The sequence below is a fragment of the Rhinopithecus bieti genome, unplaced genomic scaffold (genome assembly GCF_001698545.2).
Source record: "Rhinopithecus bieti isolate Rb0 unplaced genomic scaffold, ASM169854v2 scaffold_1530, whole genome shotgun sequence".
NCBI lineage: Eukaryota > Metazoa > Chordata > Mammalia > Primates > Cercopithecidae > Rhinopithecus > Rhinopithecus bieti.
In genome coordinates this window covers 2,089,690-2,115,900 of record NW_016803808.1, presented here as the reverse complement: position 1 = coordinate 2,115,900, position 26,211 = coordinate 2,089,690, and the positions used below count along the sequence as shown (strand labels likewise).

Sequence of the window (26,211 nt, the reverse complement as noted above, 5' to 3'; positions counted from 1 at the left end):
CTCCACAGGTCCTGGAACCAGTGTGGGGGTCCTGCCAGCTGCTGAGTCTGTCTGATCCAATTACACATCTGGAACTGGGGGAATAACCACAAGACGGGGTCACGGCCCCGCCAGCCTCACTTTCAGATGGACCTGAGCTAAAACTCCATTGATCACCTGACCTCCATAAGCCCTTACTCTGACTGGAAGGCCAGTGTCGCTTTGAGTCTCCTGGAACCAGCATCAGTTTAGATAAAGCCAGTGCCCAATAGTCAACAAAAGGTCTGTTTCCTTTCCCCCAGTACACAGTTTCTCTGGCCAGGGTGGTTCCCTTTGGGGAAGGCTGGGAGAGAGATTGACAGTATCAATTTTTGGTAATGTACTAAGGTCCTTCCTTGAGGGGTCTTGGGCTCCCCTCATTCAAGAGGTTCTGGCTCTGTAAACTAGCTCAAGTCCGGAAACTGACTGAGGGGCTGTGACTAGATTGTCACTGAGCATTTGTCCTTCACCCTGGAGGGGTCTGTTACATGCCCCAGATTGCTGGGCCCCTAGAATGCTACTGAGGCAGCCCCTGCATTTTTGCAGGGATTGTTTTCTGCCCTTTGACATTCACGTAACCTCCTAACGCTGTTTGGGGAAGAGGCTACCCCTGCTCTCCAGGGCTTTCCTGCACTCTCAGCAATGGGATGGGCTGACTGACGCCCTGTGGGCTGGAAAGGTGACCTCAGTTGCTGCAGACCAGACCCCCTCACATAGTGAATGCTGAGCTAAGGAATCCAGGAGGGCCGAGGGGGACACTGAAGGTGTATCGTTGGCCCTGCCAGCCGCCAAGTGAACTGCTTCTGATGAATTTTAATAGGGAGAAAGAAGTATTTGCTAAGAATGGCAATCTTGACACTCAGACTTCAACTCATCTTGTTATTAATACCACCAATATCCCATGAGGCTCATAAAACGAGTCTTTCTTCCTGGAAACATGACCAAGATTGGGCAAACGTCTCCAACATGACTTTGAGCAATAGAAACTGAGAGTCAAAGGCATTTATTACCCGAATACCCACATTTGCTCTCAACATGGCATAACCTCAGCAGGCCTAACTCTGCAGGACCTTCAGCTATGGTGGAATTTGAGGTCAGTGGCTGGAGGACAGATCCCGTCTACATTATGAGTGAGGCAGAGAGCTACTGCAGGGTTCTGAGCAGAGTTCTAATTTATATCTTAGAAGAATCATCATGGCTCCTAGATTAGGAATAAAACAAAGGGGCCCGGGGTGGAAATAATGAGTCCAGTTGCGTTACTGCAAAGATCCAGGCCAGAAATCTAGGCCCAGTGGCACACACCTGAGCCCCAGACAATTCAACCTACTGGTCCAAGTCCAGCCCTGACTGATTTCTGGGCTTGTAATGTCTAAAAACGCTCCCTGCTGATGCTTTGCAAGTGACTGTGTTACTTGAAGGCAGTTCCTAATGATAAACTAGTCACTTTATCATTACAGAATCATTCACTGAGCATCGACTACGTAACCAGCATTGGGTTGGGTGCCAGAGATCCACAGCTGACAAAGACACCAGAACTTGCTCTCCAGGGAACCAGAGGCCATGGAGAGCCAGCAGGTGTCTGTCAGTACTTGGAGCCGTGAGAGCAGGCAGAGGGTGCTGGGCTGAGGAACCAGGGGTAATGTCCCTGGGGAGGCCCGGGAAAAGGCGAGTTTTGAGGCAAAGGTAAGTCCTGGGAAGGCGGGGGGTGAAGGAAACCCATGGAGCGAGGCAGGGCTCCCATGGAGAGGATGCGCCGGCCGGGTCCCCAGGCCTTCTGTGTGGAGCTGAACCCCAGAACCACTGAGTGAACGGGAACCCAGGCTGCAGGAGAGTCTTCACTTGGGCCCGAGTGTTACTGTGAAAAGTGCTGATGTCCCAGGAGCTCTACCAGGGAGCGCACTTCATTAATCTGACCATGTATCCATTTAAAATCCATTCTAGTGTCTACCATATTTAGGCCCTGGATTACCCTGGAATACGTTCAGGATGCCTGTGTTAGAGATTCTGATGATTTAAATATTGGTAAATTTTTTAACTAAATATTTTGTTAGACTTTTAAAAACTAAGAATGCTAAGATTTTTGGTATGAAAGCATTCAGCCTTAGTGGTTAAACTTTGGTAAGAATTGGAAAGTCATTCAGGGATCCTGACTTAACAGTTGTGTGGATCATTTCCGGTATCAGTAAGGAAAAGCTAACACGAAGGAAACGACCTAAGCACACACGCTGAGAAATAAGGAGAAAGTGCCAGCAATGAGATGCTTTCCAGCTCTCATGTTTTACTGAGCAATATAAAGTCAAACTGAAAAACAGGAAATGACATATTACGAAATAGACATATAAAATTTAATCCCTTTGGTTTAAAATACATCTTCAATGATACAATTAAAAATAACACACAAGACAAAATCAATTTCATAAAAAACATAAAATAGTTATATGACCCATATCCCATATCTTATCTTAGAAAACCAGCAATTTAGTTCCCATACGTCATTAGAATACTTTAACCTAAGACTTACTACCAGTCCATTTACACGAATGACCTAGTCTAGTTCCCTGAACCTAAAGATACCCGTGACTTTGTTATAAAATTCCATATTTTAGTATTTTTATATATTTAAATGTGTACAAAATGTTCCCCTGCCATAGTAATGTATTTTTATAAATTCATGAATGTTCTCTAGAATTGTTAACATACAAGATAATCAAAGCACGAAAGCTCTGATGTGTGAAAAAACAATCATTTCTCAAAACAGGAAGATGAGAGCCCCATTTCGAGTTGTATCACTTGGTACACAATACTTGTAATCTGTGTGCTGTCATTACAGTGTTTCTTCACTCTAAGTGCATCTGACTGATACTAGCATAACAAAAGACGTGATTGCAGTAGTGTGTTTCTTTTACTTCATTTGTTAAACAGTGCAGAAATCCAATTAACAACATTCTCAATAGCAAACAGAATCTCTGTCATTTGAGAAGGTTTTGCTATGCTACAGAATGACTGTGTTTGGAAAAACAGAAAAAGGTTTTTAGTGGGTTTCACTAAGCACAGTACTCTATCTGCTTGGTATACATCATCAAAAATAACTTAACCTTTGTCTAGGGCAAGTCTTTAAGGTAGCTCTTACTGCGTATCTTCACTATATGTACACAGACACCATATTTATATATTATATATTTATATAAGACATGTATGTACACATTTACAGACCTTCAAAAATATATTGCACTTATATACAATGCAGCTTTATCTTAACTGAATCCATCCTGTAACCCATTAAAATTCTTCATGAGAAAGGCAGTTGATATGTCCAAGAAAGTCGCAAAGGAAGATTTCAGTAACATGCCCTGTTTAGTAAACATCTGGTGGAGAGTGAGAGGTTAAGGGAGAGAGGGCTCACCCCTGTACTCTTCAGGTGCGCTCCCACTAACCTGAGGCAGTGGAGTTGTACTGAATTCAGGCGAGGGCGAAATCTTAAAGCCAAGCCTATCGCCTTTTCTGACTTCCGCTAGCGAGCAGGCCCACGACATTGTAGGCACAAGGCAGATATCCCAATATTTTGATAAATAACGTAGCAGATGTCCTAAAGCTTCCCAGAGACTCTGTTAACTCTTGGAATAAAGTTTTCACTTTAAATCCTGTATATATCAGGACGTTCAAATATAATGGTATATGGATTTCTCTTTCATCTGAAAAACGCCAATGCAATAGATTAAATGCTACCACCAAGCCAGATGCAGCCCCGCCTCCAACCTGCAAGGAACCCCTTCCCTTGATGTAGAGCTGTGCTGGCGACGTGACTGACTGGGGTTACCTGCACTTGCCAAACCATAAGATCTAGAAACACCTGCACTGAACTCCTGGGGAGCTGTGGCCTGCGGGCCTTTAGATCTCAGTCAGGGTGAGCTTGTACGACCCCCCAGCTTCTTCAATCTGCAGCTGGAAGGTGTCCTCATTGGAGTAATGCTTCACAATGTTGTCGTCCATGTTCACCAGGATCCTGGATGCGGAGGGACAAGACAAGCCAACTTCACTCCCACTCGGTTCTGAAGTCAGACCTAGATTTAACTGTTAGCTCTCCCACTTACTAGTTGTGGCATGTGAGGCAAACTATTTAAATCTCCTTAAGCCTCAACTTCCTCATCTATAAAATGGGGATAATAGTAGTACCCATCTTACAGGATTGTTGAGAGAATTGAGTTAGGAGGAAATCAGGTGATATATTTCTATCACAGCATTTGGAAAATGAAATATACTAGCTTATTTATGATTACTATCTCCAGCATGTATTTAATAGTAGTCACTTGCTAAATGGTACTTGGCTCATACCTGTGATCCCAGCACTTTGGGACACTGAGGCAGGAGAATCACTTGAGCCCAAGAGTTTGAGACCAGCCTGGATAATATAGCAAGATCCCATTTCTACAGAAAAATTTTAAAAACTAGCTGGACATGGTGGTATATGCCTATAGTCCCTGCTACTTGGGAAGCTGAGGTGAAAGGACTGCCTGAGCCCAGGAGTTCAAGGGTACAGTGAGCTACGATTGCACCACTGGACTCCAGCCTGGGCGACAGAGTGAAACCATATCTAAGCGAATAAAGCGGAAGCACATCAATAACACTAACTTACACGATGCGAAGCCACAGCCCCCTGACAAATTACACACTCCGACAAGTTAGCCTCTAAGTTTCAATGAACTACTATTATCAAACAAAAAATAAAGAACAAAAAAAAAGAAAACAAACAAAAATAAATTAACTACTATTAAGTCCAACTCTTTCCACTAGAACCATCTAGAAATTCCCCATTAGAATTTGTTTTAAAACTAAGCCAAAAAATTCTTATGCTAGCCATTGCTTATCCACGCCAAACATCACAGACAGACAAAAAAGAACTAAAAATACTAATTTCTGGACAAAGCAGCAATATGATATAACTTGGAAATAGGATCCTGGGCAGGAGGGTAGAGCAGGGCATGCGCTGCAGAGGGAGCAGATACCAACCGTGGCTCCGATGAGCCTCTCAAGCTCTGAGCCTCAGCCGACTGTCTATAAACTATGAACAAGCCCAAAGACCAGCTGAGAAAGAAGACATGAAGACCCAGCACAGTACCGTGGGACGTGCCCAACCCAGTGCGTGGCTCCAACGGGCTCGACACACGAAGGTGCTGCCTGGCCATCCTCAGTGGCGCTGGCCACACACCCTGGAATGTGGAGCCATGGCACTGATGCCAGGCATGTGGAGGGCAAAGAAGGTGACTTGGAGAAACAGTACACAAAGATCTCCTCAAGGCAGATCAATTTTATCTAAGTAATTTCGTATATAATTTAGAAAAGCCACATTCTAGCACCCAGGTTTCTTTGGCTGCTTCTGGACTGGACACAAGGCACACATGTCACACTGGCACAGGGGGTGTGTCACTAGCGTGCATGGTGTGTTACGCTGGTGCTGGGGGTGTCAACAGCACTGGGGGGTGCGTCTCACTGGCACTGTGGGGGGCATCAGCACTTTCCTAGCTAAGCCCTTCAAAGACAGGACACAGTGGCTGCTTACCCCTTTTTACACTTCTTGAATATTTTCCCAATCTTGTCATGGGGAACATCGTATTTGTCTGAGATCTAAAAGAGGAAAGAAAAGTAATTACAAAACCCTGTATCAAGGCTTTAGAAACCAAACAACAAATATATACATATGTGCATAGTCACTCGACTTTGTTTTTCCAAAACACAGACACAAAGACATGGAAAAGCCCCAGCTCGCATGCTGGGGGCCTCCACCCCTCCTCAGCCCGGCTGCCCCTCACTGTAATGAGCTTCTCTGTGTAAACTCTGGCTGTCTTCCTTTCGGGGCATAGAGGCTATTTTTAATATTTTAAAACAGAATGGGTGAATTGCTCCAAGGGCAAACAGCTGATTCACTCTAGATCAAACGTTACACTTGTCATCCAGACCATCCTCAGGTTGGCATCACCAGCTTAACCTCAAGCCACAGAGCAAAGCTCAAGGTGGGGCTGAGAAACGGAGCCTCAGGTGGCGAACTCGTGGATCCCGCCAACCTTCCAAACACATGTGTTTCAGACCAGACCCTAGCTCCGAGTTCTCACCACACAAACCCTTTTTCTTTTCTGTACCAGTGGATAATACTTTGTGTTCTGATATGTAAGACCTGTCATGAGTTCCTTGTGAGCCATGGACAGTTATGCTGGCCCAGTAACTCTGCATCCTCTTCACTCTCCTCTCTCTCTGTAATCAGAGTAGGCACAATTCTTTTTTTTTTTGAGTCGGAGTCTTGCCATGCCAGGCTGGAGTGCAGTGGCAGGATCTCAGCTCACTGCAACCTCCACCTCCCGGGTTCAAGCGATTCTCCTGCCTCAGCCTCCCGAGTAGCTGGGATTGCAGGCGCCGCACCTGGCCAGTTTGCATGATGCTTAAGACATGATGAAGGGTCATCAAGAGGCAAGAAAAGAGAACCCAGGGGACACCCCAGGAGGCAGGAAGCGACAGTGGGGACGGCACTGCCTGTGCTGTGGGCAGGCAGGGACGCACTGAATGACGCCCGTGGGCCTGGGCCGCCTGGCTGAGGCCGCACAGCAGCTCCTCAAACCCACGCCCCATCTCCCTGCTTTATCGTCTTCATCGCACTTATCAGTACCTGAAAAATGACCTCAACTTCTTTGCTTATTTTGGTGTCTCTGTCTTCCTAACTAGAACATAAACTCCATTCAGCACTGTCACTGATGCTTATAACTCCAGTGCCCGCCACAGTGCCTGGCATGAAGCGAGCCCTTTATCAAAACGTGTTAAATGAATTCAACATACTACAGTCATCAGAGGGAGCTAGGGGAGATGCTTTTAGCCCAATTATGGACACACTTTGAGCTTAAAGATCTCTACGGTCTATAGGAGACAGGCTGGTAAATATCTGCACTCAGTGCTGCTAACATGCGTTTTTCCAGAGCACAGCCAGAACAGGAAATTAACATAGCAGCCTTCCATGTTTCCTCTCTTACTGATATCCCTACAGGGAGCATGGGGTCAGTTTATTCCAGCCTCATGCTGAGATCTTTGTAAGATGGACATATGGCCACCACTGGTTACACGTCTACTTTCTCTGCAATAGGCTGTGGTGAGGTATTGATACAAGTTCAGTAATTTCCTAGGATTGGAAGTTGCAAAGGTAGACTGAGGAGCCACTGTGTTTTTTTTTTTTTTTTTTTTTTTTTTGAGACGGAGTCTCGCTCTGTCACCCAAGCTGGAGTGCACTGGCCAGATCTCAGCTCACTGCAAGCTCTGCCTCCCAGGTTCACGCCATTCTCCTGCCTCAGCCTCCCGAGTAGCTGGGACTACAGGCGCCTGCCACCTCGCCTGGCTAGTTTTTTGTATTTTTTAGTAGAGACGGGGTTTCACCGTGTTAGCCAGGATGGTCTCGATCACCTGACCTTGTGATCCACCCGCCTCGGCCTCCCAAAGTGCTGGGATTACAGGCTTGAGCCACCGCGCCCAGCCTAGGAGCCACTGTTTTTATTATGTATGAAGTTTTTGAGATTGTACCTGATTAAAATCATTTTGTTAGCGTCTAAGTGGCTTGCTAAATGGCAGTCTCCCTTTAACCACGTATAAAAAATTAAACGATTTCATAGGCCATCACAAATGCATTCACTTCAGTGGAACAGGTATGACCTAGTGACTATGTGAGTTAAGATGCCTGGGTGAGGATAAAATGTGGGACACATGATGACTCAAGAAAGGTGTCAAGGATTCCAGAAGGTCTGACAAAGGATTTGGATCATCTGAAAAAGTGTTTCAGTGAAATCCTATGTATGTGTCCTTTCATTTTGTACAGGGGATTACAGAGTTGATCCTACTTACAGCTTCCATCAAGCCCTTCAAAGATGGGGTTTTGAGCATCAGGGCATCAAAGACTTCTTCTGACTCCTTTCGAACGTAGAGCAGCACTAATCAATCCCCAACCAGGAATAAGGAAGGGAAATGAGAGAAAAAAGGATACAGTTCACATGAGCAAAAGAGGAAAACAGACCAGGGTACCAGCTAAAATAAAAACCACATTCACATCAAGGATGGCAGGCATTAGCCAGTATCAATTCTGTTTTAAGGAACATGGGTTTCAGCTTCTCTGAACTTTGCTGTAAGTCCTAGCTCAAGCTAGATGTCAGTCTGATGGAAGAATTCCTAAGCAAGTGAAACTGGAAAAAATGTGCTTGAACCATTTATGCTTTTGATAGATTCCGAACTCATTTCTGATTTAAAACTCCCACTAAGACATGGAAACCAACACACCTCTCTTTGGTTCTTCTATCCGGGCCAGCTTGGTAGAAGGAGGGACAGCAAAGTCATCTTCTGTGCCATACGGCCCCCTTTTCAAGACAGAGCTGCAGTGATCCAAAATATGCCGTTAGCAATTCAACTTAACCAGCTGCATCAACAAAAGGTGTTTTAGAGCCTATCATGGAACTAGATTTAAAGTGACTTTCATTCTTTATCTGGTCCAGCTTCCTTATTTGTGGATGAAAAATCGGCTGAATGAAAATCCTGACTCCAGGGCTCATGGATATTTACAGGCAGACATGGGACCACACTCAGGTTCCCGGCGGGTATCTGCACTCTCATTAGATAAAGTTGCCTTCTTGAAGATGAGGCGCTTTGGTTTTTTTCTTTTTTTTTTTTGAGACAGGGCCTCATTCTGTTGCTCAGGCTGGAGGGCAGTGGTGCAATCATGGATCATGGCTCACTGCAGCCTCAACCGCCCAGGCCCAAGCAATCCTTCCACCTCAGCCTCCCAAGTGGCGCGCACCACCATGCCCAACTAATTGTTTTATTTTTGTAGAGACGGGTTCTCCCTGTGTTGCCCAGGATGTTCTCAAATTCCTGGGCTCAAGCGATCTTCCTACCTTGGCCTCCCTAAGTGCTGGAATTATAGGTGTGAGCCACCGTGCCTGGCTATTGGGTGCTTCTTTTCAGGAAACACTCTATGGTGGAGGTAGGATCTGAGATAACCTCGTACAGGCAGTGACAAAGGAGATGATGTTTCAAAACACTGAGGAAGTGTGAGCAGGAAAACGTAGGGCCAGCCTGGCTCAAACAGAATGGCCCAAAAGAAGCCACATCTAGAAATTTTGGGAAGCTGGCTCTACCGTGAATGTCCTGATCGTTCAGTTCTAAGGAATTAAATTTTACATGGCAGGGAAGACGGAATATTTGAAAGTTTTGTGAGACAGAGTGTGGTCCCCAAAGCGTGGTCAAGACTGGAGGGGACCCCAGGACCTTCAAGCAGAAAAAACAGGGGAGGGAGAGGCTGGTGCGATCTGAGCACAGGGTTCCACGGGTTTAAAATACGGTGGTATCATGGAAGCCAGAAGGGGAGAACAGACCAAGGAGAGTCTGAGGAGAGAAAAGCTCAGATTGAGCGCCTGGCTACCAGGGGCACCTGGCATGGAGGGTCCAGCAGGCGCTGTCATGGCGAGCAAGAGAAGAGGTAAATAACTGAAAGTGAAGGGAGGGAGTGCTGGATTTGGAGCAGAATGGCCACTTCGGGAGCTGGGGCTGAGCCTATGAGACTCTGCCATCTCAGTTCCTAGCACACAGCAGCCATCTAGTGAAGGTGCCTGCAGGACTCAAGCCTGAAACACTAAGAATCAAAGGGGCAGCGCAGGACTCGCCTTCAGAGAGAGGCACGGTGGGTAACGGGTGGGGCATGAATGTCCCCAGTATGATGGTTTAAGCCCTGGGAATGGATGGAACACGAGGGAAGAAGGATGCTGAGGAATGAACTTCCCATGGAAACCTTGGCTCTTTCCATCAGGATGCACCTTTCTGAAGGTGGATAACAGAAAGAGGGAGGTTGAGGCGGGAGGATTGCCTGAGACCAGGATTTCAATAATAATAATAATAATAATAATAATAGCAACAACAATAATAATTAGATGGGCGTGGTGGCATGTGCATGTAGTCCCGCCTACTCGAGAGGCTGAGGCAGGAGGATCACTTGAGCCCAATCACTGCAGTGAGCTGTGATTGCACCCCTGCAATCCTACATGGGCCTCAGAGCAAGACCCTGTCTCTAAAAGTAAAATGAAATAAAACAAAAGAATCTTTGCCTTGTTGAAAAGTCCCAGAGCCATCAAGAAGTTTCTGATGGCCCAAAGAGGGATAGTGTCAGCCCCCTCCGCTAGGCAGAGTGTCTGAGTAGGGGGCTGCCCGGCACAGGAAGGCAGAGCCCAATTCTGGGACAACCTGCGCATCAAAGTAAATGACTAATGAATCACAACTTATTGAATAAAACAGGAAACTATTGAGTTCATACTGATAACCATAAATGAACGAGTAAACCGAAAGTTGGATGGGGAATGAGATATTTACAAAGCTACAATGCACCTCCCCAGGCAACACTTATTATAAAAGGAGCCACTCTGCAGTGAAGAAGCTGGCAGATACCACCTTAATCAAGTGACCAAAGAACACCATTAGTAACAGATAAACTGACATCAAGCGCCATCTGCTAGGATGCACGGAGAACCCAGCCTCGCCTCTGTGACATCCCTGCCAGGCCTGGAATCTAACCATGAGAAAGCAGCAGACACAGGCAAACTGAGAAGAGTCTACAAAACAGCTGGTTGTAATCTTCAAAAATATCTGGTCAGCAAAGTTAAGGAGTGTTTAGTTTTAGACTGTAGAAGATTAACAAACATGACAACTAACTACAACATGTGATCCTGAACTGGATCCTTTTTTTGCTATAAAGGACATTATTGGTGCGAATGTAGCAATGTGAATACTCTGGTCTTGACTGTGACAAAGGAGGATGTCCTTGTTGCTAGGATATTAGGATATATACCCCACGATATTCAGGAGTGATGGCCCATCAGGTTGGCAACTTACCCTCAATGGCTCAGGGAAAAATGAGTTCTTTGTACTCTACACTGCATGTCTCTGGAAACACATGGGAGTCCCTGAGCAAGAACTGCCCAGTGGAACCCAGTTAACGCCCAGATCCAGGAGCAAATCATTGTTCCGGTTTTTCCACAAGTTTGATACTTTTTCCATTATTAAAACAAAACAAAACAAAACAAAACATAAATCTTACCCTTCACCCTCCAATTCTTCGGAGGCAATGGGAAGGACCTAAGACCAAAGAAATAGATTGCTTTTCAAATGTATGCTCAAAATATTTGACCATAAATGAATTATTCCTAAAATGGAAATAATTTTGAATTTGATCAATCTAATATAAAATCCTTAAGCCTTATTTTTCAATAACCAGATTCTCACAGAAGTCTTGAACTCCTCTAACTCAGTGGTTGCGCCAAATCTGGTCTAAAGCCAGTTTATGTAAATAGAGTCTTTACTGAAACAAAGCCATGCTCATTTATTCACATGCTGCTTATGGCCACGTGTACACTAGTGCGGCAGAGCTGAGCAGCACAGTGGAGACCGCGGGGTCCCAAAAGCCGAAAACCTTTACTGCCTAGCCCTTCACAAAAACAGTATGCTAACCCCTGCTCACCTCCAGCTTCCCATTAGAAACTAAACGTACTGGCCACGGCTCCAAGAACTCCGACAAATCTTTAGTCCTTATAAATCTGTCCACAAAGTGCATGAAAGACTGTCTTTTTGATATTTATTTGCACTCAGCATAAAACCATGCTTCATTCTACTGAAGCTCCTATCTCTTGTAAGCCTTTGCCACAAAACAGGGAGTGACTATTTTTTAAAATTTAGCTTTAGTTGCCAAGACATGGCCATCGGTAACTACACGTGGCAAGGACGGCTCAGTAACTGGAACCACAAGAAAAGCCTTCGGATGTTCTTATGTTATGAGAGCTCCTTAACCCAGGTATTCCCCCAAGTTAAATCCAAACAGATCACAGGCTCAAACTCCAAATTATGTGACTCTTCTAGAATCTTTTACATGAGTTAGGATATGTAGGTATGAAGAATGAACGAATGAATGAATACAAACAGAATAAAGCTGACAGGCTGCACTGCACCTTCCAATCAACGATGCTTACCATTTTTATTGCACGGGCATCATGTCACCCCAGCAGAATATTCCAAAGAGCTGACTAACTGGTCAAACCTCACTCAATTTTGGCTTCTATTTCCCATGAATAATGCCAAAGAATTTCCTTTTGCCATGCCTTCCTTCCTGGTAGCCTCCCCTGGGATCCTGGTTACCTACATGAGTGCCCCGCTGCAAGTTGGCAAAGTGCACGTCAGGAATGAAGAGGACAGGCTGAGTATCGAGATCAATGAAGGGTTTGAAAACCGTGATATCCAGTCGCTTGTGAGAGGGAAGCAGTGGTAGTTTAACATCAGAAACTGAAAAAAAAAAAATTAACAAAGAGGAAGCCAAGGTCAAAGGATTACATACAGACTGGATGAGGCCACAGAGCCCTCGCCTCTGTGTAAGACACTCCAAGTGTAGCACTCTGTAAGATACAACAGGGCACGCTGCCTAAGAATCCCAGTTTATGTAAAGGAATTTGCTGTATTTCCACTAAAATCAACTGAATGTTTTATCAAATCAAAAGGGAAAAGGTATCTTCAAACACACACAGACACATATCCACAGAAGATCTGTAACAGAGGCAGAGCGTATTTAGTTTTCATTGGAAAGGCTAAAATTTATATAAATTTGGGAGAAATTTCACCTCAGCTGTCCTCATTAAATAATTTACATTCCAACACTCACGTACCCACTGACTTCAGAACATATCAAGAAACTCGACAATGAGGTGAAGTGTAAGCATGCCCATCCAATTTTTAATTTAGTAAGTTATAGACTCCATCTTCCCCAATAATCTGGCCCTGCAGTACTTAGTAATGAGGTCTCCTAGTTCGTCAGCTGCTCTCTGAAGTGTCACTGGGAGTTTGCACTTTGATACCAGTGGGAGAATCCTGACTAAGGTGTTGCAGGGCAAATGTCTGCTGAGCCAGACAGACCATTCAAAAGAGCGTGCCAGAAGCCCACGTACTACGGATGGAACCCTACAGGCACAGAGCAGCACCTTCTTCATTGTAGATACAAGATTTTGTGAATACGAATACTGGTCACAATTAAAAAAAAAGAAAACAAGAAAACAAAGCTTTCCTGGTGAAATGTCCAAACAGAAGCCCTACAGATTCTGCAAATATTAAAATACTATACTTAAGATACAAAATATGATCCTACTTGGAGTTAAGGCATCTTGAATTCTCAAGACCATTATTTTAACTTTAAAAAATCTAGACAAGTCCCAATTTTAACAGTGATTCATGCAGAATGTGTTGTCATTTTTCAAGACTGGAAGCAGGAGTCTGAACTAGAACTGAGTCAAAAACGCTGAGGTCGGGAAAACCCGGGGATCTACCCTGTGGTCCCCAGGAAAACTCCCTGCTGAGCGGCATCTGCTGCTGATCTGAGGAAGAGGCAGTGCCACACTGCAGAACAGGAAGAACACCCACTGTCTTCTGTGTGCAAACTCCAGCCACCATTCTGAACGGAAAAGGTCTGAAGCTTGCCGGGAACATTTCTACTTACAGGCATTCAACTGGGAGCTGGGGTCAGGACACTTGCCTTTTCTTTTGCTTTGCTTTCGTTCTTCATCCCTGATTTTCCGCTCAGCTCCCTGTAGGTCAAGAGAAGACAAGATATGATTCTGTTTTCTGATCTTCTTTAAAATATTTAACTCTTATCCTGACCAAGGGAGTTTAGAAAAAGCCCTTCTCCCTTCTCTGGACAGGAACTCCATTACTTACTATATTCATGAAGCTTATCATAGTAGTTTCTTCTAAAAGATTAGTCTTAAAATTATTTTAATTCCATGAAATCACAGGGAACAACATTTATTTGAAAAACAAATAAAGCAAAATTCCGGCCGGGAGCAGTTGCTCCAGCACTTTGGGAGGCTGAGGTGGGTGGATCACTTGAGGTCAGGAGTTTGAGACCAGCCTGGCCAACATGGTGAAACCCCACCTCTACTAAAAATACAAAAATTAGCCAAGCATGGTAGCGGGCACCTGTAGTCCCAGCTACTTGGGAGGCTGAGGCAGGAGAAAAGCTTGAATCCCTGAGAGGTGGAGGCTGCAGTGAGCCGAGATCACACCACTGCACTCCAGCCTGGGTGACAAAGCGAAACTCTGTCTCAAAAAAAAAAAAGCAAAATTCCTCCTTATAATGGATGCGGTCACGTTAAATGAAAGCTGAGAAAATCTGAGTATATCACACGCCCACAAAGACACAAGGGTATTTTCCCTTTGTCCAGTAGGAAAAGGAAATGAAAGAAAAAAACTAGGTTGGCCCTACTCTTGAGTATACTCTCCTATATGGCCAAGGTTATCACTGAAAGCTGTGATTCAGTCCAAGGGCCTGGCATCAACCATGTGGCAGATCTGACCAAGCAGAATTCACAAAGTGAAGATGGAACTAGACATCTGCATAATCACTTAAAAGAGAAACAGTGGGCCGGGCGCGGGGGCTCACACTTGTAATCCCAGCACTTTGGGAGGCCGAGGTGGGTAGATCACTTGAGGCCAGGAGTTCAAGACCAGCCTGGCTGACATGGTGAAACCCTGTCTCCACTAAAAATACAAAAAAATCAGCTGGGCGTGGTGGTGCGTGCCTGTAATCCCAGCTACTCAGGAGGCTGAGGCAGGAGAATCACTTGAACCCGGGAGGCGGAGATTGCAGTGAGCTGGGATCGCACCACTGTACTCCAGTCTGGGTGACAGAGTGAGATTCCCTCAAAGAAAAAAGAGAAAAAGTGTACTCAGAGTCCCAGAAAAAGGCCGCTCATGTACTCTGTATACCAACTGCACAAAGACTGATAGTACCACACAACTGAACCCACAGCAATTTTCAAAAGAACCATATTAGTAATAAACACTACCTAAAGGCAAGCAATTAAGTATATTTAAAAACATTACATTTAATCATTTTGCTTGACTTACTGGAATTTCTGGATGGTACAGATTTCTTTACATAGTTATCCAGTTAAGGATGAACTGGTAGCTTATTTTTCTGTTAAATAAATTTGCGGATAGCAAAGAGAGGCAATAAAAATCCCACTGATCTTAGCATTATTATACAATAAAACACTTTAAAAACAGAATATAAAACCACCTTCTGCCTTTTCTAGAAGGTGGTAGCATATTAACATAGTAAATATACAACCTGCTTATAAAAATTGCTATGTAACATTGACATAACAGTCCCTCCTTGACACAGAAAAACAGGTAAATACCCCAATCTCCTAGCCATTATTGTATGAAGTTGGTCTGGGTCTCCCTGTCCGTTCTAACAGTCTAACCATAACTTCATTCTGATGATAACCACCACCCTCCTCCAAAGGGTGGAGGGTGCAGTCCCATATTACAAAACAGGACTGTCCCTCTTTATTTACCTGTGTATCTATAAAGAATAAGGCATTTCTGCTTCTACATAACATGGAGTAACACAGATCACGTTTACCCTCCACCCTGAAACAACAACAAAAACCAGACAAAATGCATAAAACAAGAACGCAAGGCCCTGCCCAGTAGGCAACTAAAGAACAGGGAGAACAGGAACGCGTGGCAAGTCCTAAAACCATGCTGGCTGCTGCCTTCCGAGTTCCCAGGCTGTGGCATGGGAGGGGGAGCCCATGTATTCTCAGTCCAGGTGCCCAGGGTTGAGGAGACAGAGCTGGAAGTCCACAGAGATCAAGGCAGCAGGACAAAGTACCAAAGAGGAAAAAGCTCCGAGATCTTCAGGGTGGCCAGCACCAACAGGTACAGAGGTACCAGGAAGTTGCCCAAGGCTGGGGGTCAGGGTTGGGAATTGACATCTGAAAAGATTAGAGAAACAGTTCCCGAAACTCACACAGAGCCAGAAACAGTACCCGTTCCCACCATATGGGGTGGACTGGAAATCCTTGTAATGAGGATTATTACAAGGAAACAATATGACTGGAAAAACTTGTAATGAGCAGGACACTTGGTAGAATATTCAGGAAAATCCTGCTCAGGAGCGCAGAATGATTAGCCTTACATTGAGCACAGCTCCGGATCCGCCTATCAAATCATAGACATAAGATCTGAAAGATCAAATGGTTTCCAAGCAACTTAACCAGTTTTCAGGACAAAATTCAAGGAGATTCACAATAATACAAAAATGTCAAGCACCCAGGAAGGTGAAAATCACCAAAATGCCACACAAAGAGTAAACACCATCCAAACAACCCGAAAAAGGCCTCAGAATCATTCACTGTGCTCAGCCACTGCGCTTTGTATACCTGATGCAAAAGCCAGGGTAAAAGACCAGGACTCTGACAGCAAACATACTTCCAGTTACCTAGCTCCTTCTAAAAATCTCCATAAAAGACAAGCTCCCTTAATAGGATGAAAAGAACTGCCCCCTCCCCTGCTGAAAATAGGTCCAACATTTTGAGTCGGAAAAGTCAAGATCTTGCTGTCTTAGTTCAATGGACCGTCCACTCATCTGCAGTTGCTCCCCAGTTCTGAGCCAGCACAAACTTTCCCCTCAAGACTCGACACACCTTCCAGACTCTCCCTGCATCGAATCCAGCCCAGCCCCTGACTCTGCACTGGGCAAAAGCAAGCCTCTCTTCTCCAGATAAAAAGGAGCCACACCAGGGAAAACAGGTCATGCAGAGATCCCTCTGGGCCTTGCACTGTGAAGGCATAGCCCTTTGTGATTCATCCAATCAGACACAGCTGAAGAAGAGCTTCTGTGCAGGGCTGACTGCCTACACTTCCAGCAGCTGGGCTCAGAGGGGCCTGTGTGCACCTCCTTTACTTACCAGACATGCCCAACGAAATGTACCTATCAATCCTTCTAATCTTTCAGTTAAAAAGTAATTTTAAAAATCTCCATATAATGTGTCTTTGCAAGGCCAAAACAATAATTAAGCTATTTTAGGCCAGGCACGGTGGCTCACACCTGTAATCCCATCACTCTGGGAAGCCAAGGTGGATGGATCACATGAGGCCAGGAGTTCAAGACCAGCCTGGCCAACCTGGTGAAATCCTGTCTCTATTAAAAATACAAAAATTAGCTAGGTGTGGTGGGCGCACATCTGTAATCCCAGCTACTGGAGAGACTGAGGCACAAGAATCATTTGAACCCGGGAGGCAGAGGGGCAGAGGCTGCAGTGAGCCGAGAATACGCCACTGCACTCCAGCATGGGCAACAGAGCCAGACTCTGTCTCAAAAAAAAAAAAAAGGCTGTTTTACACTTTCGGAAGCCAAGGTGGGAGGATCACTTGAGGCCAGGAGTTCAAGACCAGCCTGGGCAACATGGTGGGAACCCTTCTCCACAAAAAAATGAAAAAATTAGCTGGGTGTGATGGGACACGCCTGTAGTCCCAACCACTTAGGAGACTTGAGTTCGGGGGATCACTTGAGCCCAGGAGGTTGAGGCTACAGTAAGCAGTAATTACACCACTGAATTCCAGCCTGGGTGACAGAGTGAGACCTCATCTCTGATAAAGGCTGGGTGCGGTGGCTCACACCTGTAATCCTAGCACTCTGGGAGGCCGAGGTGGGCAGATTACTTGAGCTCAGGAGTTGGAGACCAGCCTGGGCAACATGGCAGAAACCCATCTCTACTAAAAATACAAAAAACTAGCCAGGCATGGTGGTGTGCACCTGTAATCCCAACTACTGAGGAGGCTGAGGCAGGAGAATTGCTTGAACCCAGGACGCAGAGGTTGCAGTGAGCTGAGATTGCGCCATTGCACTCCAGCCTGGGCGACAGAGCGAGACTCTGTCTCAAAAATAAAATAAATAAATAAATAAATAAAATAATTTTTAAAGTTATTCTATATTGGCAGCTATATTCTCATTTTGACATTAAATATTAAATTAAAGAGACCCTGGTTTTTTTCCATGAGTGTTGTCTCAAACACTTGTTCCAAGCATCCCTGCCGACCTTACCTTGTCACAGAAGACCTTGATCTGGCAGTAGGCCCGGTGCACAGGCTTATTGCTGCGGTTGTTGTAACTATAGGTATCAATTTGAATGTTAAGAGGCAATCCCTTCACTCCCTTCTGGGAAGAGAAGTCTGTGCTTAAGCAGTTCACAGAGATGAAAACCTGCAAAGGGAAGAGAAGGTTCCATAAGCAACAGGCACCAAGTCAAACCTAGCACAGCTCATGATTAACATCACTGAAATTACTCAAGTCTATTTTAAATGAGAATTTCGTTTCTTCATTTTTTTTTTTTTTTTTTTTTTTTTTTTGAGACGGAGTCTTGCTCTGTCACCCGGGCTGGAGTGCCTGTGGCCGGATCTCAGCTCCTGCAAGCTCCGCCCCCCGGGTTCACGCCATCTCCTGCCTCAGCCTCCGGGTAGCTGTGGACTACAGGCCGCCCCTACCTCGCCCGGCTAAGTTTTTTGTAGTTTTTTTAGTAAGACGGGGTTGTTCAAACGTGTTAGGCCAGGATGTCCGATCATCCTGACCTCGTGGACCGCCGTCTCGCCTCCCAAAGTGCTGGGATTACAGGCTGAGCAACACCGCGCCCGGCCAGTTTCTCATTTTTTAAAAAAGGGTTTTTAAAAAGAGGTGATCAGGGGTTTATTTTAAAACTGCTTTTGGTCATAGAAATAGCAGACCTTAAAGGGGAGGAAGGCCGGGCGCGGTGGCTCAAGCCTGTAATCCCAGCACTTTGGGAAGCCGAGACGGGTGGATCACGAGGTCAGGAGATCGAGACCATCCTGGCCAATACGGTGAAACCCTGTCTCTACTAAAAAATACAAAAAACTAGCCGGGCGAGGTGGCGGGAGGCTGTAGTCCCAGCTACTTGGGAGGCTGAGGCAGGAGAATGGCGTAAACCTGGGGGGCGGAGCTTGCAGTGAGCTGAGATCTGGCCACTGCACTCCAGCCTGGGCGACAGAGCGAGACTCCGTCTCAAAAAAAAAAAAAAAAAAAAAAAGGGAAGGAAGAGTCAGCAGCTCTGAACCTCTGCTCATGTTCCCTTCCAGAATTCCTATTTAATATCAGCTAGGACAGGGGAAGAGGCTGATTAGCTTTCCTGATGCCATTTTCCAAAGTTACCAATAGCATAGCTCCCTCTGCAGCTGTTCTGTAACTTAGTAAAAAATTCCTGGGAATCCACCTATGTTTATGTTGACACCACCTCTTAGGATAACCTGTAGTACTCTATGTCCTCATATTTTAGAACTTATGAAATCAGTGTTCCTCTAATCCACAATTTTTATAAGATTCTAATAAAGTTCTCTCTCAATCTCTGCCCATCCAGACTAAACAGTCCTCATTTCTTTCCAGTTTGTTCTTATTAATCTTTTGGTTATCAAATCACATTGGGCCCAGTCTTCAAGGAATAATTTATAATTTACAATTATTTCCACACTCCTTTCTAGGTACGGAAATATCAGTGCAAGGGTCTTTTATTTAAACATAACTGGATTCTTTACATGCTCAGATTAAACCTAAAACAAAAGTGGTGAAGTTTGTTAATAGGCTGAGAACTTAACGATCACTAAACACTCAGGAATGTGGTTCCTTGTTCAAGACGTTCCACACAGATGCGGTCAAAACTTCCTAGAATAACCCGGGAAGATGTTATGCTGGTGGGTCTATTTCCATGAGAGAAAAGAAGAATCCAATTCCTTAAGCAACAGTTCTACTATTCAATCATGAAATTACTTCAGAGAAACTGTCTAAATCAGACTTTGAGCTTCTCAACCCACAGTTTCAAAAGTCTGCTTTCCTATCAGTGCCCAAGCCACCACTTCCCACAGGAGCAATTTTTTTTTTTTTTTTTTTTTTTTTAAAGACAGTCTGGCTCTGTCGCTCGGGCTGGAGTCTGGTGGTGTGATCTCAGCTCATTGCAATCTCTGCCTTCTGGGCTCAAGCCATGCTCCCACCTCAGCCTCCCAAGTAGCTGGGATCATAGGTGTGTGCCACCATGCCCAGGTAATTTCTGTATTTTTTTTGTAGAGACAGGGTTCCATTATGTTGCCCAGGCTGGTCTTGAACTCCTGAGCTGAAGCGATCCTACCATCTTGGCTTCCCAAAGTGCTGGGATTACAGGTAGGAGCTACCACACCCAGCCCACAAGAACAATATTTAAAGATGACTTCCAAGTGCAGTAGGTTAGTACCAGGTACACTCACTCCAGCTGCCAGCGTGTGCCTGAGCGATGCATTAAGCCGGCGAGAACCCATCCAGGGGGATCCCCCACCATCGAAATGGAAGGCAGAAGATGTCATACCTTCTCTCCTCTCCTGGGCTCCAAATCAGTTATCTCCCAGCACATTTTCTCAAAAGTTAAAATAAACTGAGTCACATTATGAACATGACACTGGAAGCTGCTACTTAAGAGGAACCCAGTGCACAGCAAATAAACATGTGCTATTTCCCAGCCATTTTTATCATTCTGGATTTTTTAAATGTTTTTGAGCTCCCTTTCAACTAGTTTTAGAATTTATTTCTGATGCATGTGTACCACATAGTGGACATTATTGGAATTACAGTTTTTAAAACTAAGACTGGCCCATTTCAGACCCAAGAGCTGACAGGGGAAGATTCCTTCTAGCCCCTGGGTCAACAACCAAGAATGGGTCCACCACGAGCAGCACTGGGTGTCACTGGCTGAACCAGGGCAGATGGGGAGAAATTTAAGTTATAATGGCGGTGAGGGACAGCTATAATAACTTTTTTTTTTTTGAGATGGAGTTTTGTTCTTGTTGCCCAGGCTGGAGTGCAATGGTGCAATCTTGGCTCACTGCAATCCTGCAACCTCTGCCTCCTGGGTTCAAGTCCTTCTCCTGCCTCAGCCTCTGAGTAGCTGGGATTACAGGCACCCACCACTACGCCTGGCTAATTTTTGTATTTTTAGTAGGCGGGGGGGTTTCACCATTTTGGCCAGGCTGGTCTTGAACTCCTGACTTCAAGTGATCGGCCCGCCTTGGCCTCCCAAAGTGCTGCGATTACAGGTGTGAGTCACCACGCCCAGCCCAGCTATAAGAACTTTAAGATGAAAGAGAAGGAAGGGAGGGAGAAGAGGAAAGTCAGGACCATGGTGACAAAGATGGCTCTCTAGAAGCCATGCAAAATGCGAAAGCTGAGGTCGGGATTTTACCCTCACTCTGGGCTACACACTGTTTCTCAGCAGGAAAAGACCAACACATCCTAAAAAGATGAAAGACTTGTCCAAGTTAACAGATTTGAAAGTCATCTCTGATCTTGTCCCTTCACAAGCCCTCCACCCCAGCTGGTCTCCTCACCATCCCTGAACACAATCTGCACATCCATTCCCGCCTCACCTCAGTCCTCGTCCACTTCCCACTCCAGGCTTCCTGCTCACGACTTCCCAGGCAGGCTTGCCTCCACAGCTCCCCATGTCTGTCTCCACATGTAAGGCCGGCCCAAGTCCCACCCCACACACGGTCACAAGCACGCAGATGGCAGCACAGGCTGGCCACACAGCAGAGGGACCACACACTGCGCACCTGGCGTCAGGACCTGTGCTGGGCATGTCAAGCACCGTTCTCATCGAATCACCACACAGGGAAAGGGACCATCGTCCTTCTTGCACAGATGAAGCCCACAACAGTGTTTAAAGTTGTCCCAAGGTAGAAAGCGATGCACTGGGGTTCATTGGAAGGCTTTCCCCTTTACACCCCACTACGACTCCCAAACTAACATCTTCCCCAAATAGCTGGCTCTGATCTCCTACCTGGGATGGTTGCCTTTTGATATGTGCATGGTTTATCTCCCTGACTAGACTGTAAATATTTAGCAGGCCGGGTCCGTAATTCTACGCTTTGTCCCTTCTAACACCGAGCACAGTACCTTATCCTGCCTGCTATAATTTTTCTTTCCACTTAAACTTATTTCCAGTAAATAAGTAAACTGCTTTAACTTAAAGAATACCTAGATCTAGATATATAGGTAAAAGTGGCACATACATTACAGAAAATATATGCTTTGACTTTACATCTTTTATTTATTTTTGAGATTCAGTTTCACTCTTTTCGCCCAGGCTGGAGTGCAGTGGAGCTATCTCGGCTCACCGCAACCTCTGCCTCCTGGGTTCAAGCGATTCTCCTGCCCCAGCCTCCCGAGTAGCTGGGATTACAGGCTTGCACCACCACACCTGGCTAATTTTGTATTTTTAGTAGAGATGGGGTTTCACTATATTGGCCAGGCTGGTCTCGAACTTCTGACCTCATGATCCGCCCGCCTCGGCCTCCCAAAGTGCTGAGATTAAGGTGTGAGTAACTGCTCCTGGCCACGTTTTTTTTTTTTTTAAAACACTTAAAGTACAATCTCTAAATCCACAAATCAGAGGTATGTAGAGTCTGTGGAATGCATTCAGGTTTTTTAAAAAGTCCATGCAAACAACTAAGCAAAGTAACCAAACCACCATATATTTTTCAATGTACAACCAAATGGAAAATCTGAATCTTTTCTGTCATTCTAGGCCATGTGGCTCAATTCCTAGTTCAAAAACAGCTAGCTGCCTGGGAAAGTTCAACTTTACCCTCACGATTCCAGGAAGTCTTTGACCCAAAGTGATATTCCCTTTACAAGAGGATTTCACAGTAATCCAACCCAAAACCTAACCTCCCTTTGCTTCCCAGTTTCAAGTTTCTATTCAAAAAAGAAATGAGCAGGGGCCAAATCCCAGGATCAGGGCAAACATGGAGCTTCGGCACAGCTTTGCCCATGCTGGTGTGCATCTGTGATGATCTGTGGTCTCTTACTGATATACATTTCTCTCTTATTTTAAAAAATCAGTTATTTCCAAACTTGGCAGTTTTCTAAATGTATTAAAGAAAGTTTACAATGGTCCTAATTCAGCATTAAAAAAAATGCTACCTTGCCTAGATAAATACACAAACATCCCAGGAGAAAGTGACAAAGCTGTGAAATGTAAGCACTGCAGGCCAGGAACATGAGAGACAGGAACAGTGGGCTGAAGATGCCAGAGAGAAGATGGGGCTGGTGCTTGCGATGCCCCTGCTCTTAAGAAAGGATCCAAGGTAAGAACACAGACGATCAAGGGACATGGTGGTGCAGAGGGGACAGGTGTGCCGGGTTTAACCCTCAACCAAAGTCTACAAGGGGAGCCACATTCCCAACAGAAGCAGCTTAGGTCTAAACATCAAAGCACCTGAGCTGGCCCCTAACTAGCGCTGCAACCCAGTGCAAGTGTCCTTACCTGTCAAAGGGCAGGGTGAGTTCGTGGATCTCTAGATGACTACCTCTGGACTTCCATGATTATATACTTACATTGACAAAGGATGAATCCTATATCCATACTGTTTTTACTGGTGACAATAGTTTTGTGTAATACATTTATCTATCAACTTTTTGTAAGTCATATTAGTTTAAAAATACCACATAAGTTGCCAGTTAAAGTCATCACAATAACTACTTATGTAAAACTTAAGAATCTCATACAGCAAGGGCTCTCAAAGTGTGATGCCAAGAGCATCAGCATGAGGGAACTTGTTGGAAATGAAGATCCTGGTGCCCACCCCAGACTCACTGAATCCAAGAACTCAGGGAGAGTGGAAGGGGAGGTAAACAAGCTCTCCAGCTAATTCTATGCACACTAAAGTTTCAGAATCCTGTCTGTACAACAGTGCCTCACAACCCTGACTGAATTAGTAACCAAACCACCATATATTTTTCAATGTACAACCAAATGGAAAATCTGAATCTTTTCTGTCATTCTAGGCCATGTGGCTCAATTCCTAGTTCAAAAACAGCTAGGCCGGACTTAAAAACATACGGATGTCGGATGTCCTGGCCACACCCCAGAGATTCTGATTTCATTGTCCTGGGGTGGGTTGGAGACGCTGGGACTGTTTTTTTTTTTTTTTTTTTTGGTGCTCCACACCAAATTCGAGTAATCTGAGTGATTGGCCAAGATAGAAACCACTGCAGTAAAGTGATTAGTCTTCCAGCTGCTTACACACTAGGATCCACAAAAGGTCTCCCTTGGCTCTAAAACTCTGAGATTATTAAAGCAAGTTCCAATACATGGCTTCCTTTCCTTAAAGAGTTAAGATATTTTTATATGTATTTATATGTATGCCAGCAGGTTTTTAACATTAAACAAAATTTTACAGAGGCACAGTCCTATCAAATAAGAATATTCATGTAATCCACAGAAAGATCTAGATTAAAGCCATTTTGTCCAACCCTGCTATTCAATAAGGTCATGCAAATCCTCAAAAGTTCTTAAGATATTAACCAGGAAAAAAAAATTCAATTACACACGTATTAAACTCTCCCGCTTATTTTTATTACTCATGTTATGTTTGATTCCATAGGGATTGGCATTTGTGGATGAACTTGTGTGTTCAGCTGAAGGCTGAGGTTGTAACTCTGAACCACAGGACAAAGCATGATGTGTTGCCTTCCTCACTAAACGGCAACCTCCTTGAGATGACCCTGTCTTAATAATCATCTCTATGTCTCATGTCTGGATCATAACATATGCTTAACGTATGCTTTTAATAAAAGGAGGAAAATACATACTGGGTAGTGAATAAGTATGCCTAAGAATAAGTACAAAGTAGATATATAAAATATTTTTTCATCCCCTTATCTAAACCAGAAGCAACTATTTTTCTGTAAAGGGCCCGATAGTATTTTCACATCCGTGGGCCACATGCAACTACTCAACTCTGCAGTAATAGTGTAAAAGCAGCCATGGATATGAGTGTGGTGGTGTTTTGATAAAACTTGATTTATATAAACAGGCAGCTAGCTGGCCCAGCGTCAGGGGTGTCATCTGCTGACCACTGATCTAAACCATCCTCTAAGTTGCTTGGACATTAATTTATCCTTACATCATCATGATGGAGTAAATAGGGAGGAGGTGTATTTCCCTGTTTGTAATTGAGTATTTCCACTTTCCGCATAAGTGACTTCCTGGCAAGACATCCAGTGTGTGCTGCCCATGCATTGCTCCCCTGTGGAAACACACTGTCCCTATCAGCACAGCCCACACTCATGGAGGGGACCCGGCAAGTTCTGAGGCAGAAGTGCAGCTTCTGGGGAGCTTTGTGGTCAGGAGGGCGGCCTTCTTTAGTCTGCAACTAAACAGTTTTGTTTAATGTTAAAAACCTGCTGGCATACATATAAGGCGAGTGTAGAAACACAAGCCAGAGCTCTCCCTTGGGTCCAGTGGAAGCAACAAGATGGGCACACTTTGTTCCTCAGTTTTAACACTTCGCATGGATTCTACCTATTGCGGAGCCCCGAGTGAGCAAGACCACAGGGCTATTCACCCAAATCCAGGTAAAACCAGGCTCGGACCATTCCTATCCTGCAGACAAACAGTATCAATGTGATTACAGAAAACACTCCACTATCTTTACAGAGGATGGGAAAGAGGTAAAAAGTACGATGAATGAGGACACGTTCAACTCCTCCTCTGTAAAACATATGGGAGTGCATGTATACACACACACACACACGCTTAAAAAGCCCCATTTCAGAATCGGAGTAGGCTGAAGATTTACAACCTTCCTTCTCTAGAAAGATGTGAAGATCTCTGACATAAAACTTTAAGAACTCAAAAGATGACCTTTTCTGTTTTCATACTTCCCACTTATTTTGAGAGAAAACATTTGTATTTAAATAATTAGAACATTAATGTCAAAAGATGAGCAACTAATATTATTCCCACCCAAATTACTGGAAGAGAAAAAAACTAACCACAAACATAAACTGCTGAACAGTCCAAGGTGCTCTACAAGGTTCCTTTTAAAATGTCTAGCCCATTTTTCTAAGGACAGTTCCTCATTCCTGACCAATAATTTATGCACTTAGAATGTTTCAAAACATTTTTTTTTTTGTTTTCAAACCTCAGTTTGAAAATGAGAGGAAAACAAAATAAAATGATTTAAATGATCAAAGGATTAACTGATACAGACTTTTATTCTAAATGCTCTCAAGCACAGAAACCAACAAGAAATCAGATCTTGAATTTATAATAATTCTTCCAGGAAGCACTGTGGCAGCCACATAAGCACTGTTCACACTCGGCTGCTTCCGCCAAGTTTGTCCTCAAAGAGAAAACAAGGAGGAAAAAGACAAAACAAAACAAAAAACCCACTGTGCTCAAAACAGAGATCACCATCAGAGGTTCATTTCACAGCAGGTATAGGGAAAGTGAGAATCAGTTTTATAAAACTGACCCAACTCAC

General features: G+C 44.6%; 1 protein-coding gene across 3 annotated transcripts in view; it reads right to left on the bottom strand.

The window, feature by feature from the left end:
* Positions 1-2,341: 2,341 nt before the first annotated feature.
* GRHL1 (grainyhead like transcription factor 1) overlaps positions 2,342-26,211 on the bottom strand; it is a 48,302-nt gene continuing 24,432 nt past the window's right edge. For all 3 annotated transcript variants that reach the window (XM_017853700.1, XM_017853690.1, XM_017853709.1), the window contains 8 exons: positions 17,954-18,112; positions 13,595-13,646; positions 12,218-12,357; positions 11,123-11,160; positions 8,320-8,411; positions 7,891-7,976; positions 5,576-5,640; positions 2,342-4,021 (listed from right to left, as the gene is read on the bottom strand). In XM_017853700.1, the coding sequence (XP_017709189.1) occupies positions 3,907-4,021; positions 5,576-5,640; positions 7,891-7,976; positions 8,320-8,411; positions 11,123-11,160; positions 12,218-12,357; positions 13,595-13,646; positions 17,954-18,112 (747 nt within the window). In that variant the 3' untranslated portion in view covers positions 2,342-3,906. The remainder of the gene's footprint in view (positions 4,022-5,575; positions 5,641-7,890; positions 7,977-8,319; positions 8,412-11,122; positions 11,161-12,217; positions 12,358-13,594; positions 13,647-17,953; positions 18,113-26,211) is intronic.